At 37.9% G+C, this 15,409-nt stretch overlaps 1 protein-coding gene across 6 annotated transcripts in view; it reads right to left on the bottom strand.

The window, feature by feature from the left end:
• Window positions 1-4,609: 4,609 nt before the first annotated feature.
• Window positions 4,610-15,409, bottom strand: part of nlrb5 (NOD-like receptor family B, member 5) — a 46,456-nt gene continuing 35,656 nt past the window's right edge. For 4 of the 6 annotated variants that reach the window (XM_056744648.1, XM_056744649.1, XM_056744647.1 and 1 more), the window contains 11 exons: window positions 14,646-14,792; window positions 13,769-13,855; window positions 13,549-13,625; window positions 13,137-13,204; window positions 8,996-9,069; window positions 8,539-8,756; window positions 8,116-8,366; window positions 6,973-7,089; window positions 6,570-6,720; window positions 6,256-6,312; window positions 4,611-6,165 (listed from right to left, as the gene is read on the bottom strand). In XM_056744648.1, the coding sequence (XP_056600626.1) occupies window positions 5,903-6,165; window positions 6,256-6,312; window positions 6,570-6,720; window positions 6,973-7,089; window positions 8,116-8,366; window positions 8,539-8,756; window positions 8,996-9,069; window positions 13,137-13,204; window positions 13,549-13,625; window positions 13,769-13,855; window positions 14,646-14,792 (1,510 nt within the window). In that variant the 3' untranslated portion in view covers window positions 4,611-5,902. Of the gene's footprint in view, window positions 6,166-6,255; window positions 6,313-6,569; window positions 6,721-6,972; window positions 7,090-8,115; window positions 8,367-8,538; window positions 8,757-8,995; window positions 9,070-13,136; window positions 13,205-13,548; window positions 13,626-13,768; window positions 13,856-14,645; window positions 14,793-15,409 lie in introns of those variants that run through there. The other 2 variants (XM_056744646.1, XR_008906346.1) reach the window with 2 other exon arrangements.

Genomic DNA, 15,409 nt, shown 5'->3' with positions numbered 1-15,409 from the left:
TGGGCAATTAATCACTGGTCAAGCCAGCCGCCGTTTAGATTTGGATGCGAAGATATTGAGTGGTTTACCGTAAATTCCAGGAATGCTGCTTTTAAAGCTTTATTTAAATGTAAAGGATCCGTGTCTCTTGTCAATAACCTATTTATAATAAGTAGAAAAAACGGATGGTGGGTTTCAGTTGGGGCCGTGCCGCAATATATGCACACCATATGGATTGTTTTACTGTAGCATTTTGGAGAAGACACAGTTTTCCACTTTAAAAGGCTATAGAAACATTATACATCTTCCGATTCTAAATCTGAAATTCTGTCGCCATGCCTTGCTCCATCCTGGATGGATGTGTGTATGTCGATTTAACTTCGGCACATTAATCATCAGACGCGATCTGAATACTGTGCGTAAACCGCGAGATGCCTCACAGGACACTAGCTGGCAGTAATGCAAACATTTTCAGTAGTAAGTAAGGTGACGACGCATGTGCTCAGTGCGCTGCACTACTTATTGCTTTAAAGTTCGTCGCAATGGAATGTAGCGAGTAGCGTTTGGGCTCGCTACACCGCTACCTGCTTGTAAAAGTATTTAACTACCGGAAAAGCTACACTGTTTTAAAAGTAACTTAACTACCGTCAAGCTACAGAAAAATGTAGTTAAGTTAGTAGCGTCGCTACTTGTAGTTAGCTACTCCCCAACACTGAATTTAGCACAACATATTTTATAGTAAACATTACTTTTTTATCGTTTTCCATTTGTTAAACGGCTACTATTTAAATAATAGAATGTCAATGGCATTTTCTTAAAACAGTTTTACATTAATGAGAAGCAGCCATTAATCAAACAATAAAATAACGAAAGTACAGTATTATAGTTAAAACCATATGTAACTATTTTACTCTTTCCATTTTTGTTTCATTTTCTTGGTCACCAACCATAAGCAGACATCCGGGAAGTTCCGGGAGTCTCCCGCATATTGATAGCGGCTCCCTGATGCCCGCAAATGAGTTAAAATATCCCGGAATCTAGAGCGAGTGATCAAGAGCGCGCATGCGAGACAGTATGAGGTGTGATTTGTGCATCTGCATTGCAAACGAAGCAATCCGTCGTGTCGATCGTCTGAGGTGTGATAAGTGCAAATTTGGCTACTCGCTAAGCAAACTTACGTGTGAACAAACGTGTATACGCTCGCATGCCGTCTGGCTAAAATCCCATTGTATTCAGGCGTCAGACGTAAGATATGAGACGTCAGACGTAACGGTCACGTGTCGGTGCTGCGCGCGAAGTGCGCGACGATCGACACGACGGATTGCTTCGTTTGCAATGCAGATGCACAAATCACACCTCATACTGTCTCGCATGCGCGCTCTTGATCACTCGCTCTAGATTCCGGGATATTTTAACTCATTTGCGGGCATCAGGGAGCCGCTATCAATATGCGGGAGACTCCCGGAACTTCAGGGAGACTTGGGATGTCTGGTATATGCTGCCTGCAAATTTTGTAGATCAGACTTCTCCATTGAACACGTTGGCCGAACGGATTTAATTACACACATAGGGTCAGAAAAGCACGAGGCCGCGGCAATGCAGCACCGGTCACAGCCCAGTATTTTGGGCCATCTTTCCAAAGCATTGCACCTTCAAATACAACCATCATTAGAGGAGTGTTGTTGTTATAGTACATATGTATGTATAAATTATGTACAAATAAATGAATTATATTCTTCTTTACGTTTGTTTGTGTGTGTGATTATATATGAGGCGACCCCCCCCCCCCTTTTGAATATCTCCCTAATTCTGAGGTCTCAAGGTTGGCAAGTATGTATGGGGTGACAATTATAATTACATCCCTGGATTTAGATTTTCTGATTTGCATTAAGAACAGATAATTGTAATTTAACCTATAATATGGAAAGATTCAAATTTAACACTGCATAAGTACTTTTGTGGGAATGATTCCGAAGGACTTCCTTGTGTCACAGTGTACGCATAAAGTTAAACTTTTTACCAATTTTTATTCAAGAACAAAATCAGTTCAAATGTGCTTGGCTTTTACTGCTTCTTCTCTGGCTAACAATTTTGCCAGCCTTTCATCCTCTCGTAGGGGACTGAGGGTGAGAGTGGTACTGTAGAGCAACACAATAAAGGTATGGGTGAGCTTCCATGTGGAGGAGCCAATATTTTATTGAGTCCTCACTCCTGGGATGCAGCTTGTCCTTCTAATATCTGGATAAGCAAAGAAAAAAACATATGAGATCTTTATCATTTCAGCAAGAGATGAAAACAAATCATAGAGTAAAATGATTTGTAGTTTACCTCTGGACCTCTCCAAAAGTACTTTACCTCTGGACCTCTGCAATGGACCCTCTTCATCATGGCTTAATTTTTAAGTTATGGACCCCTGAAGTTAGCATTTCTCATAGTACTGTTCAATGGGCCAATGGCACATTATGAGGTGCTACATCTCAAAAACCTTTAAGAGAGTGTGTTGAAAGTTCTACATCGGGGTTATACCCAGTATCCTTGACTACCATCTAGCCAAAAAGCAGACATTTTTTCTGTAGCATTGTTAAGTTCTGGATCCATGATGTTGGCATATCTTACAATACAGTTCAATGGGGCGTTGCACTTATGGCACATTTTGAGGTGCAACATGATCTCAAAAACCTTGGAAGTTCTACTTTGGCATTACACCTAGTAAAGGCATGCGCGTGTTCTGTCATTCCAGCCCTCTGGGTTGTTACAGTTAACGTTATTTTAACATTGCGTTATTTATCTGACTCCAAAAGATGAAAAGGAAAACCTTGTTGAATGTTATTATTTGTATTTGATTATTATGCGTGATAATAATCATGCAATTTTGGGCAATGTTGATTCTTCTTCCTTATTCTAAATCACACTCCTTCATCCTATTCTCAGTGTCGCTTAGAGTCTCGCGCCGGCTGTAAAAAGCAGATCTCATGGTCAGTCTTGATCACGGCCAGAGGTTCTTTGACTATATATACGTAGAAAGCATTATTTTTGTCTAGTCCCCTTAGACTAAAAAAACTTAACTAAAGTAATGATTATTTCTAACCAGAGGTCATGACCACTCCATAGAGATAAATAGACCAATCTCACTTCCTCTGATGGTAGTTTTGTATAATCATATCATAGTTTCCTATGTACACTTAGTTAGAATAATATTCCAATAACCAGAGGTTTGAGACTTACCTTATTTATTGGTCAGACAACATATGTGCTGTTCTAAACAGAAACATTAGCCCCTAAGGTCTAAGTACGCTTAACTAATGCCAAGTAGTCAGCCGGAGCTCTTAAATCTCAGCCCGTGTGCCCCAGTGCTCCACCTAATACAGGATTTTAGTCCGTCACTAACCTGAAAGTAGATTTGCGGTAACAAAGGATATAGCATGATCTACTAAAGTTCATAAACTCAGAATAATGTAGAACAAATCCAAACATGACAATTTATCAGTCAGACAAATGTTTCTTGCCAATTACAATTCAATTCAGAGAATACAAAAACAAAACATCAAATCCTCAAAGATTAGTCTATGAGTCCAAGATGCATACCTGACAATAGAAAAAGATGCGATCGGAAAAAACACCGTGCTCTGTGTCTAAAGTCATACACACAGCACCATGGGGTTCATCATAGTAAGAATTCCCCAGAACATTTTTCCAGCTTCCCTTAAATACCCAGACCAGAATACCCTTCCTCCACACAACAACAATTTACATTGTAAAGGACTCTGTCCTGGATCTGATCAGGCCACAAATGGGCATTTGCATGAAGCCACAACCTCAACAGTGAGCAGAATATCTTTAAAGCCTCAAACCTATGTTATGATCTGCTCTACTGCTGTGGATATGAGACCATTGTACCAATCGCACTGAGACAATTCAAATGATACGGAATATGCATATGAAGAGTCTTTGTTCATATAAGATATGGTATTTGTCAAATCCAGTTCATGGGTGAGCTTTGAATTGCTCTGAATTCAGTTTGAGAGAAAGAGGAGAGAGGGAGAAGTGAACAGATGTAAAGGTGTGAGTTGGTAATCATCATTCATTGTTATAAGCTGTCTGAGATGGAGATGCAAACCCTGTGGGGAGTTCATTGTATTGGATGAAGTAATGTGTTTCCCGGGATGTGGTGCCTTTATTATAGTTCATGAAGATGTACATTTTATCAGTACACTAAAAAAGGCTAGGTTATTTTTACCAAACCCAACTGTTGGGTTATAAATTACTGGGTAAGGTATAAACACATATCAAATATTTTTTGGGTTAACTTAAACCAACTTCTGGGTTTGTCCCATTTTGACCTTACACTTAGTTGAAAGCGGAGCAAGTTTTAGATATAATCGTTTCCTGGAAATTAAACCCATGATAAAAGAAAACATATCCCCCCAAAAATGAATAATTCCTTAAATATTTCAAATTATAACTATAAACTTACTATGAACAATGCTTTAAAAGAACACTTTAAACTTATTTAGATCCTAAACTTAATCTAATTTAATTTAATCTAACATTTTATTAAAAGTGAGAGATATTCTACTTCTAAAACAACATATTTAAGTCTCGTGACAGGTTACAATGTTAAATAATATGAAATGCCATAAAAATACAGAGTTTTAAATAAAAAATCATATTAAAATGTAAAAAAGGGGATTCATTTTATGAAAAAGAAATGTAATGCAAAAAAAGATTTGCTTTCAATATTCCCAGCTTTGCTCATCTTTTATGTATTTTTACTAATAGGATTCAATTTTGAGAGCTGTCTAATTTAATTCTTTCTTATAATAATTGCAAAGAGACTTACATTTCCATTGACATATATTCATTTTTATAATTACAGAGCACTCTAATGCGTTTCGTAGTAAGAATTTCAATTATAGAGCTCGAGAAGTGCATTTTGACTATTAAAATGAACAAAAATAACTTAATTAAAATCTTTGACAAAAAAGTAATCGAAAACAGCAGTAAGAATTAATTTTATCCTGACAAATTAATTTGTTGAGCAGGACACGAAGAACAGGCCGTAACCTTCTATTCAAAATTGGCTAAAAACAAGCAAAACAAAAATAAAACAAGGTTACTAATGATCAAAAGCAATTTTCTTATCTGCAGTCGAAAGTCATTATACATCCTAAACTTAACAACTTAAAACAAACACAAACTTTTTCAGTTTCACTGATAATATATTAAATAAGAGGTTCTTGTATACACTGTTCTTCTAAAGCCTCACAAAGCACCTTTTTAAGGGTATTCATGTTATTAGCTGACATTTGCAGTCAAGTTTATTTTCAATTTGCATAAAACAAGTGATCGCATAAAACCGAAACTGCCCTAAGTGTCTATGTATTTACTCTGCCATAGCATAGGACTGATGAGGATTTTCCACACCACATTGATTTGAATACAAAATATATTTCTAAAATGCAACAGGTGAACATCAGTATTACCAAAATTACTTTTGATAGCATTCCCACACCCTGTACTTTGGGAAGTATGCAATTCCAACCCAGTCTCAAGGAAGTTTGTGTAAGCCACCTTGACTGAAACATCTCGTAAAATGCGTTTGTTTTATAAAATTAGCCTTTGCACCTGTGATTTTAGGGTTTAAGTGGGGTAAGGGGTAGTTTATAGCCATCTTGTGAAATATGTACAACTTGCTCTGGTATCAGGTTATAAACATATAAATGTATACACACGTATAATCGTGCTGAGTGCACGAAAACATTTTGTGAATTTGTGCCATGAACACGAATGAATGGATTTTAAATTTTCGTGACTATGTCACGAATGTGCCATGAGACAGTTTGGGCAATTCTGCCAGTTTGCATCTCGCTGGTAGCAGAGCACAGAAACAAATTAAGTTGTTCTTTGATGTTTTCTTGAGCATCTACATCAGCTCTAAAGATTTCAATTCATCTACTACAAGGGGTATTTTTTCTTCTAGTAGTCTGTAGAATTCTTCTTTTACAGTTTCTGACTCAAGAACAGTTAACAAGATTCTCATCTTCTCCTGAGGTGGTTCAGCAGTATGCACCTTGTCGTACTTTTCACTTGTAATCATGTCTCTACTTCTCAGACAGTCAGCTATCTCCATCACTGATTTGACTTTCTGAATCAACTGAGGTCCGTGCTTGTGCAAAAATGCAGATCCTGATTTAAAGGAAATATTCTGTTATGTGTGATAAACATACAATAATAAACATCTCAATATAATGTATACGTTAAACTTTGAAATCATACCTGTTAATCTTTTGTCAGCAGTAGGTTCTACTTCTTGACCTGTTGTTGTTAAGAAAACTGTGGAATCAACACAGAAATCCCTTAATAATGAAATACTGTACAAAGCTCAAAATTAAGGAAAATAGAATAAAACGACTTATACAGCTATATGCAGCAACAAAGGCACCATATCACAAATGCCCCTTCAAATGACTGACATGATTATGTTCGGACACTGATTTTTATGTACTTGCTAAACTACATTCTACCGAAAAATAAAATCTCTATCATTAGTGTAAATAGCTTGGAACAAAAAATATAATTTTATCATATACCTGAGAGAGGAACTCGTCGTTGCTTCCACACTTCTTTCTCTTTATAAGTTGTATCCAGAAGACCAAGTCTGACCTCCTCAATGCTCACATCCAGAAACACTTGATATGTAGGGTAAAAGTTTGGGCCAAAATTACACTCAAACACCTCATCCTGAAAAAAACAAACACATCAAAATGTCACCAAATTTGAAAACAAAAATTCACAGATAGCATTAACACAAAAATTGTATCGTGGTATTTCGCAAATAAAAATAATTTGAATCTGATTACTTTAAAAAAATCAGTAGGGAATTATAATGTGTTATATTGTGAATAATACAGTCGAAAAGGTTGCAGCATTTTTACAGTATAGTACAGACTCTCATATAGCCTGTTGCTTAAATTTATTGAAATATCACATTACCGGAGGCTGCACTTCACATTTCTCTGGGTGACAACACAGTCTGTAATTTCTTCCAGGAATCAGATGACAGATTGAGCTTGTCTCGATGTATGATTTCTCCTGATGTCGGCTTTGAACCTTAAAGAAAGAGCAAAAACATTTTCATTTAAATTGCTTACAAGCATCAGTCAATAAATCAAATTTTTTTCAAACCTCTTCACACAGTCAGTGAAACTTTACGGGCCAAAGTTCTAATCACTTTTTCATTGGTTTTACACAAAATGCATGGAATGACCACATCTTGCAAAATTCTATTTGATCATCTTTTCATACTTAAACACCTGCAAACCACTGTAGGCTATTTTCAGCACATTTATCAAATGCTAACAAATGGTTAAAAAACAGATAGCAAATTGAATGCATTTCAGCAATCATTATTCAAAAATAGCTGAAAGTGAAATGGCAAAAGTTCTTATCTTTGCAATTTCAACTACAGTTAAAGCCCACCCAGGTGTACAGATAGAAGACAGAAAGACAAGTGGTGACCACGATTATGACAATTATTAACCACATTGAAAACCATTGGTCTCTCCAGTCAAATGGTGCAACCAAACATGCACAATTCAAAGGTTGCATCAATAGTATGAATTTTCAGGCAAAACATGTGGCAGCATTACAATCCCTTAATGATAACCCAACCAATTACAACACCAAACAGTATGGTTACATGTCATTTACCGACATTTTGGAACATTACAATAATTGATGAGTGGCAATTACCATTAAGTTCTATAATTGAATACTAATTAAGGTGAAAATCATTTAAACCAGAAAGACTCATGTAAAACTCCCAGGACATAAAGACAAGGGCTGAATGGGAATCTTCCTGAAAGTGAACACTTGAAAATTGCTTCGATTTTCAACCCATTGTTGGGTCAAATATAAACCATTTATCAAATGATCTAACTCTGGATTAATAATCGAACATTTTTTAATAAAATATGTTAATCAACCATACAGGATCAAACTAGTAACTACAGGTCATGAAGATTTAAAGGGAACATACTACACCTCCTTTGACAATGGCGTTTTTGGAATTCAAGATTTAAAACCTTAAATATTACAACTACCCAATTTGTTAGAACATTATTCTTGGAGCTTTACCTCTGGCAGGGGCACATTCCATGGAAGCAAGTGTACGTTCAATATTTTCTGCTTCTTTGCAACAGTTATTGGTCGAAGAAAAAGCAACACTTGTGCACTGACAGGAGAGTCAGGGAATATGATCTTTAAGAGCCCAAACATAGAGAGCTTTGTGATGTCAACAATCACATGAGTTTCCGTCACTTTGAGTGGCTGCAGTATTTCTACATTACCATCAGTGAAACGTGCAACCGCCAAACTATCTTTAGTTTCTGTAAAACACATTTCAAATTAGAAGGTAAAGGTTATTTTGTCACAGAATAAAAATTACAGGGAGCTGGAAGTGCTGTTGCACAACATGTCGGCGCACAGTCCACTGGACTACTTGGCGCCAATGAAAAGCATATTCTTATTCACATATGTGAAATGAACAAATGATCATACCAGAGAGAATTTCACAGTGTGGAAGGTACAGTTGTGAGATTGAACCTTCAAAACAGTCAATATTGTACAAGGGTCCAGCAGGCTGCATCTGAACCACTCCATCTAAGAGTCGTGGATCCCAGGACACAATTTTATAGAGCATCTCTCCTTTACCCTCCATCACAAACACAAGATTGGTCAAACTGCATCGAAACGAACCAGCATACGGAGAAAGAAACCTGAAGGACAGAAGAATAAACTACAATGAGACTAGAAAGGTTTAAAATTAGAGAGCTTCTCATTCTCAATAATTTTAATCCGGAAAGGAGATGAATGTGTTAATTACATTTACATTTAAGTGTTAAGTAGACTCTTTTATACAAAGCAAACTCCACCAGTGAGAAAAACAAAAAAGCCAGTAACAGAAAAATCTGTCAAATTAACACTCCAATGAGGAAGAGTTTGCTTAAAATTGTACCTGTGTTTGTTCATTCTTATGGTCTCATCGTCTCTGTCAACATATTCAGGTGTAAATACTTCTGCATCTAAAGACTGAAATACAGGAATAGGATTTTTGAAAGTGTTCATTTTTGGCAAATATTACATGTAATGCATTCCTGAAAATGTATATACATTTCTGTTTTATAAAAAAGGTATTAAAGGCAAAAATGTGTTTTCATAATTCCTGACATAACTGTTGGGATGTAAATGTGTGGTTACTTTTCACTGTAGTGTTGCAATGCAGGGTTGTATCTCTGGCTTCTAGAATGCGTTTCAGACTTTATTTTGTAGAGTATTTAGCATAAGCCAAATGGTCGGAATCGTTGAAAGAAGCGCTATAAAACCCCTCCACTGACTTTTGTCCTGGTTTCTTGATACCATCATTAAAAGACCATAGCAAAACCTGGCTCCAGGGATCTGGTTTTAGGTTGTGCTATCTCATTGAGAGTTTGGATAACCCTTTGATTTCTCTGTGGGATATTTACGACTCCTAAACTTCAAAGCAAAGGGGAGAAGTCTCTCTGTCTCATCTCTAACTTAACATCTGAGGCTAACCAGAGAAACTTCTCTGACAAAATAGGAATTTATGTGATTAAACTGTCCTTCCCCTTCAGTCGGTCTCTCGACGTTGTGTTGAGAGACAGACTGGGGTCTGATCTTGAGAACCTATCATCTCCGAGATAAATTCAAAATGTCAATGGGCTTTGTGAATGGCACACGCACGCCAGTCTCCGCCCCCCACATACTGTTTCAAAGGAAAATGGTGGCGGTCATTCAATCATCCTTGGTTCTTCGGAACCTGTGCGATATGTTGCAGCCATTATCTCTTGAAAATCTTCTACTACTGGAATCTTACGACGCAAAGCAGAAGACCCATGGCGGATTCCCCTTCGAAGAAGAGTTTTACCGGCCGGCGGCGGACATCCCCTTTGGAGAGCGGACTTCCTCTGGGCGTCTCGTCAGCGAGCTGCAGATATTTCTAAAAGTGCAAAATTTCCTTTCACAGTTTGTACTGTCTTCGGGCATGTCTTGCAGCTGTGTTCTTGGGTATGACAGAATCATCCTCGAGTCTGATGTGCACGACACCTGTACTGCACGTTGGGGTTCGAGCAGGCAGTGGCACGGCTTGTTGATTAGGTGTTGCGGTCACAGTCGGCTACGTCCTCCGGAATGTTGCCGCAACCCCTTCTGCTTCCTGAGCGCGACTGCCGCTTCGGCGAGGTCGAATGCTTCAGCGAGCGGCAGAGATGATTGTGGATTCCCCTGGATCTTCAGGTAGGAAGAAGTTCCACCATGTCCAGACGACCGACAGATGCCCATCCCCAATTTGAGATTACACCAGATACAGCTGCAGACTGACTGACCATCCCAGCTCCATCTAAGGCAATTCCACCAGCTGCCAAGAGAAATATGACCATCGGACCATCCCAGCTCAGACCACTACATCCCCAACCAAGAGCAAAGACGGACTATTTGTCTTATTAATGCTGAAGTTACAAAATTTGGTATTAAATGCTAAACTAAAATCACATGTCACCAGTCTGAGTGCAGCTATGACACGTCAGAGGGGATCTGGCCCTCCCGGTTGAGCCTGGTTTCTCCCGAGGTTTTTTTCTCCATTAATCAATCATTGGAGTTTGGGTTCCTCGCCACAGCAGGGCAGTGTTGGCCTGCTCACCGGGAGACTGCATTTATTCATTTATTTATTAATTTATTTAGAAATTAGATGTTATTTATTAGAATGAACTTACTCGTTGTATAAATACCATGCACTGTGCTGTGTTTTAAACTTTTCTGTTTTTCCTGTTTGCCCCTGTAAAGCTGCTTTGAAACAATACACATTGTGAAAAGTGCTATATAAATAAACTTGAATTGAAGCCCAGTGCACTATATAGCCTCCTTACTTCCTCCATAGGGTGAAGTATAGTCATTCCATCCATCACCACGCGTTGGCATTCTGATAACAGACGGGGCGGAGCGGTCAGTTTGAACCAAGTCCATTACTGGTAGAGTCGCCCCTTCTCAGACGGACCCCAATACTAGGACCATTGCCCCATGCGTGGTGACTCCCCTGCAGGGTAGTCCCGTATGTTGATTCCCTCACTCCTGATCTCCCCATTGGTGAATCTGTCTCCCCACTGGTGGCACTCCCACTTGGGCTCCGTCTCCCCTACTCGGGCTGACATATTCACGCATGCGTTCTCCCCACTGGTGAGACCATGTCAGTTTCTCAACTTTTACCTCCCCTAGAGGTAGGATGTGGTCTCTGTAACGCACTCTCCAATAGGAGAGCAGTGTTTCCCCAGTGCTACGGCTCCAGACGGCACATCACTTTTAGAGGCGAACGCCTCTGACCGTGATGACTGTCAATATAGGCTTCTCAGTATGACCACTACTGTTCCACTGGAAGATTACGTCTCGCTATAGCACTCACTTGTGACTCGCCAGGCTAGTGAGTGTTGCTCCGCATTGACTGCATCAGACTGCATTCTGAAACCATTCCAGATTTCCATCCATGCGCATACGGATATTGGTCCAGCACCGAGCTAGCAAGTATCCGATTCTATATATAGAATAGCTGCGTTAAGAGCGTGCCTCATTGTTAAAGATGAGTTTCTTGTTTTTCAGACATGTTTTACCTGCCTCGAGGCCAATTTTTATCACTATATGAAGATTATTGTATGTTTTTTCCTTTGAGCTAAACTAATTCCTTGACTGAAATTGACATTTTAAATAACTGATTTCATGGATGTGATCTTGATAGATCTGGTGGAGAATCATATTTGATGAATTAAACTCATCCTTATTTTCACATGCAGCTACAACCGCTACATCTTTTAAACATTAAATCTAGATTTGGACACTTTCATTCAATTAACACGATAGTCAAAACTCAGAACTGTGATGATGCAAGCACAAAAATTAGTTCATATAGTTTTTTGTTGGTTTAAATTTCAAATAATGAAATAAAATCTATGATCATTGATTTTTTGGGGGAGGGGGGGTGAACAACAAGTTACAAAGAAAAACTTCTTTTTCACAAAAGCATCGATAGGCAACTATGGTCGCAAGTTCGGATGTTCCATTATAGTCTAACGATTCAAGTTTTTCCCGAAACAATCATTTCAACGATCAATCGCAAGCAGCAATGTAATGTTGAGTGGTTAAAACTACACGTCTAGAGCTTTAGTTAGAAGCATAGTTCCTTACTATTATGTGGTGTAGACTTTAATGCATCATGCCTTTGAGCAAACTTAACAAGCAACGTGCAGTGCAATCAATATACATCATTCGAAATATATACAAATTCAATCATATACTTATTTTAGTTTGTCAAGAAAATAGAAGAGCTGTTTTTTGAAAAGTGCGTCTGATCTGACGTGTTCTAGGAACCTGGAGAATGTATGGGTGGAGTGACGTAGGAGGAAACTTGTGAATGAATGAAATATCATGGAATAGAACAACAGATCACAAAAATAGGATAACATACGTTGTCTTTAAAATCAATGTATGTTATCAACTAGATTGCTGAACCAACTTTGTTCCAGGGTGCAACTAGTTACTAAGTAAATAGTTACTGTTATTTAATTACTTTTACCTTGAAGTACATCACACTTAAATGTATGCAATTGGCAGACACTTTTATCCAAAGCGACTTACATTGCATTGTATCATACATTTGATTCTGACTATGTGCAATCCCCTGGGAACGAACCCATGATCTTGGCATTGCTAGTGCCATTACAATTACTTCTGATGTATTTAAACTAAGTAGAGCATTGTGTTAACAACGCAAGTTTGTGGGTCTGATCCCAGGGGATTGCACATACCCATGTAAAATGTATAGGTTAATGCAATGTAAGTCGCTTCTGCCAAATGCCTAAATGTAAATGTAATATATGTTTGTGCAATAGTGGAATTTTTATCAAAAACTTTAAAATGCATGCTTTAATGTATCATTCTCACACTCAGTTAATAAAAATAATTTGTGCCCGATCTGTAACTACATCTTTAATTTTCCAAAACGATGCATCGTGATCTTACTATGGTGCATGGTTAACCAGCAGGTTATGTTTTGTTTGGGAAACGCACCCTAAGGGACAGTTCACACTACTCACCGGTTGACCCGTGGAATATAATTCAGCTTCCATTGACACACCTGACACAGAATTCAAACTCCCGTCCTCTGTCAAACAAAACAGAATTTAAATGTGAAAGATAGCCAAACATGTTATGTAGTATCCACTGCTCTGGTGTATATTCAACGGTATCTCTTCTATCTAACAAACATGTTTAATACATTATTTTTAAATTCAAGCCTTGAGTATCAAAAAACTGGCCAATCAGAGAACTTTTTACATCCATCACACCATTGCATTGTTAAGCCTTGTTTTACCAGTGCAAGGCCCCAAAGTGTCACCACAATTTTGAAGCTGAGTGATAATTGTTGAGGGTGGATTTTTGGATTCGGCAAGAAATTGAGCCCCTTGAGCCTCTACTGTACTTGCTTGACAGGCAGTTTACACTCACTGTTCACAGTAACAGTCTTCACCTTCCCCTCTATCAAACTTGTTCGGTCACGTTCAATCAAAATTGAACTCCTCCTCCTATAGGACACAGCAGTGAAAAACTCTCAATTACTTTATTGAACAACCAAACTCATTTAGCTATTCAGCAATGTCTACTAAAAGAAATAAAAAAAACTAAAAGATGGACTGTATTATGTGCATTGGATTACGATGTGACTTACACTGTCAGGGTCCAACCATTGCTTCTCAGTGATTTCTTCAGGGACTGTGTTAGCATCAATGGAATAAATGAAATGGTGGCATTTATCCTGAATGATGGATAAAACGTTTAGCATATACATTTCTGCTTTTCTATGATAACACATCTAATTTTACATGAATATAAATGCATACATGATCAAACAACTGAATCATCTACCATACTAATATCTAGGGACGGCACAATTCCCTTTTTTTATGCTGGCTACGGCAGCAACACTGCAACCCTGAGATTCTGCTGATATCGAACCTAATCTGATACCTTTGGCCAATGTGTCTGCACTCCCTATTCCCCTTGTTTACCTAGATATCTGAAAACATTGTTTAAATAGTGAAAAAAATATTCTACTCTCTTAAAGGAAGATTTTGCATACCTCGTGGATTTAAGTGAGGCTCAAGAAACCAGTGAAAAATATGAATATGTAAGTGTAGTGGAGTAGGCGGGGCAAGACCGTGGTTCGAGACCGGTCTTGAGTCACGTAGGAGATTGGGAGCATATAAAGCAACGAGCGACCGGACCGTCGGAGAGAGAGGACCGGGCCCGAACATGTTTTACGTTTGTATTTATATTTGTATTTATGTTATTTCGCCGGCGGTCGTCCGTGAGGGGCCGCCGGCTGTTATTATTTATATTAAAACTTTATTTTAATGTCTGCCGGTTCCCGCCTCCTTCCTTCCCTAACTTGAATCTTGTTAGAGTAAGCATCTCTATATTATGTATTAATTCATCGTATTATAGGTCAATTAAACTCTATATTATTCTGAATCCGAATAAACACAATAAAAACGTACACAATAAATCTCTGTAATTTAGAAAAAAAGAGCAAATGGATTTCTTACCTGAGTTCGTTGAGACAGGGAGAGGTCCGGATGATGGAAAGGATTGTAGATTTCAATTTATCATTCAAGCTGTCCACCTGCAGATGGACTTTCTTCAAACCAGGCACAGATTGTATGACTTCTAACAGAGTCCCTTTGGACATATTGCTGAAAATTATAATGCACATTTATTATTTATTTGCTTTAACAGATAGACAACATAGTAACACTTCAAACATCATATTGTTTTAAAACTTTTCTTTCTCTGGTGAAACACACAGGAACATTTTGAAGAAAAAACAATGTGTGAAAAATATTTGAATATGTGGCAACACAGAAATGCAATCCAAACCAAAACATCAGACAAAGTGAATCAATAATGTGCCTAATTTTACATGCACAGTAAAATTTAATTTGAAACTACATGTATCAATTAAGGTAAGTTTTGATTTTATGTTGATATTTAAATGCTCCATATTGCAATATAGTCATGTTATAGCAATGCTCTCCCACATATTTACCTATAATCAATGCACTTATTTCCGTCATTCGCAGAACGGTGGTTGACAAGAAATACAAGTATTTTGAGAAACAAAAGCCCACTCTCTTGACATTAGACCAAAGTTTTCAAAAGTTTAATAAAGATTATATCCATCTCATATATCTCATGAGATTAAAAAAATCCAAATCTAAGGAAAATATTCAAAAAACATCATAGGGTGCATTTGAATCATTTAAGGCCTTCTCAGTAAGGTTCTAAGGGTTTCCATAGATGTCAGAACAAG

The sequence above is a fragment of the Triplophysa dalaica genome, chromosome 3, assembly GCF_015846415.1.
Source record: "Triplophysa dalaica isolate WHDGS20190420 chromosome 3, ASM1584641v1, whole genome shotgun sequence".
Taxonomy (NCBI): domain Eukaryota; kingdom Metazoa; phylum Chordata; class Actinopteri; order Cypriniformes; family Nemacheilidae; genus Triplophysa; species Triplophysa dalaica.
The sequence above is the reverse complement of the archived record's forward strand: the minus strand, read 5'-3'. Positions and strand labels throughout refer to the sequence as shown.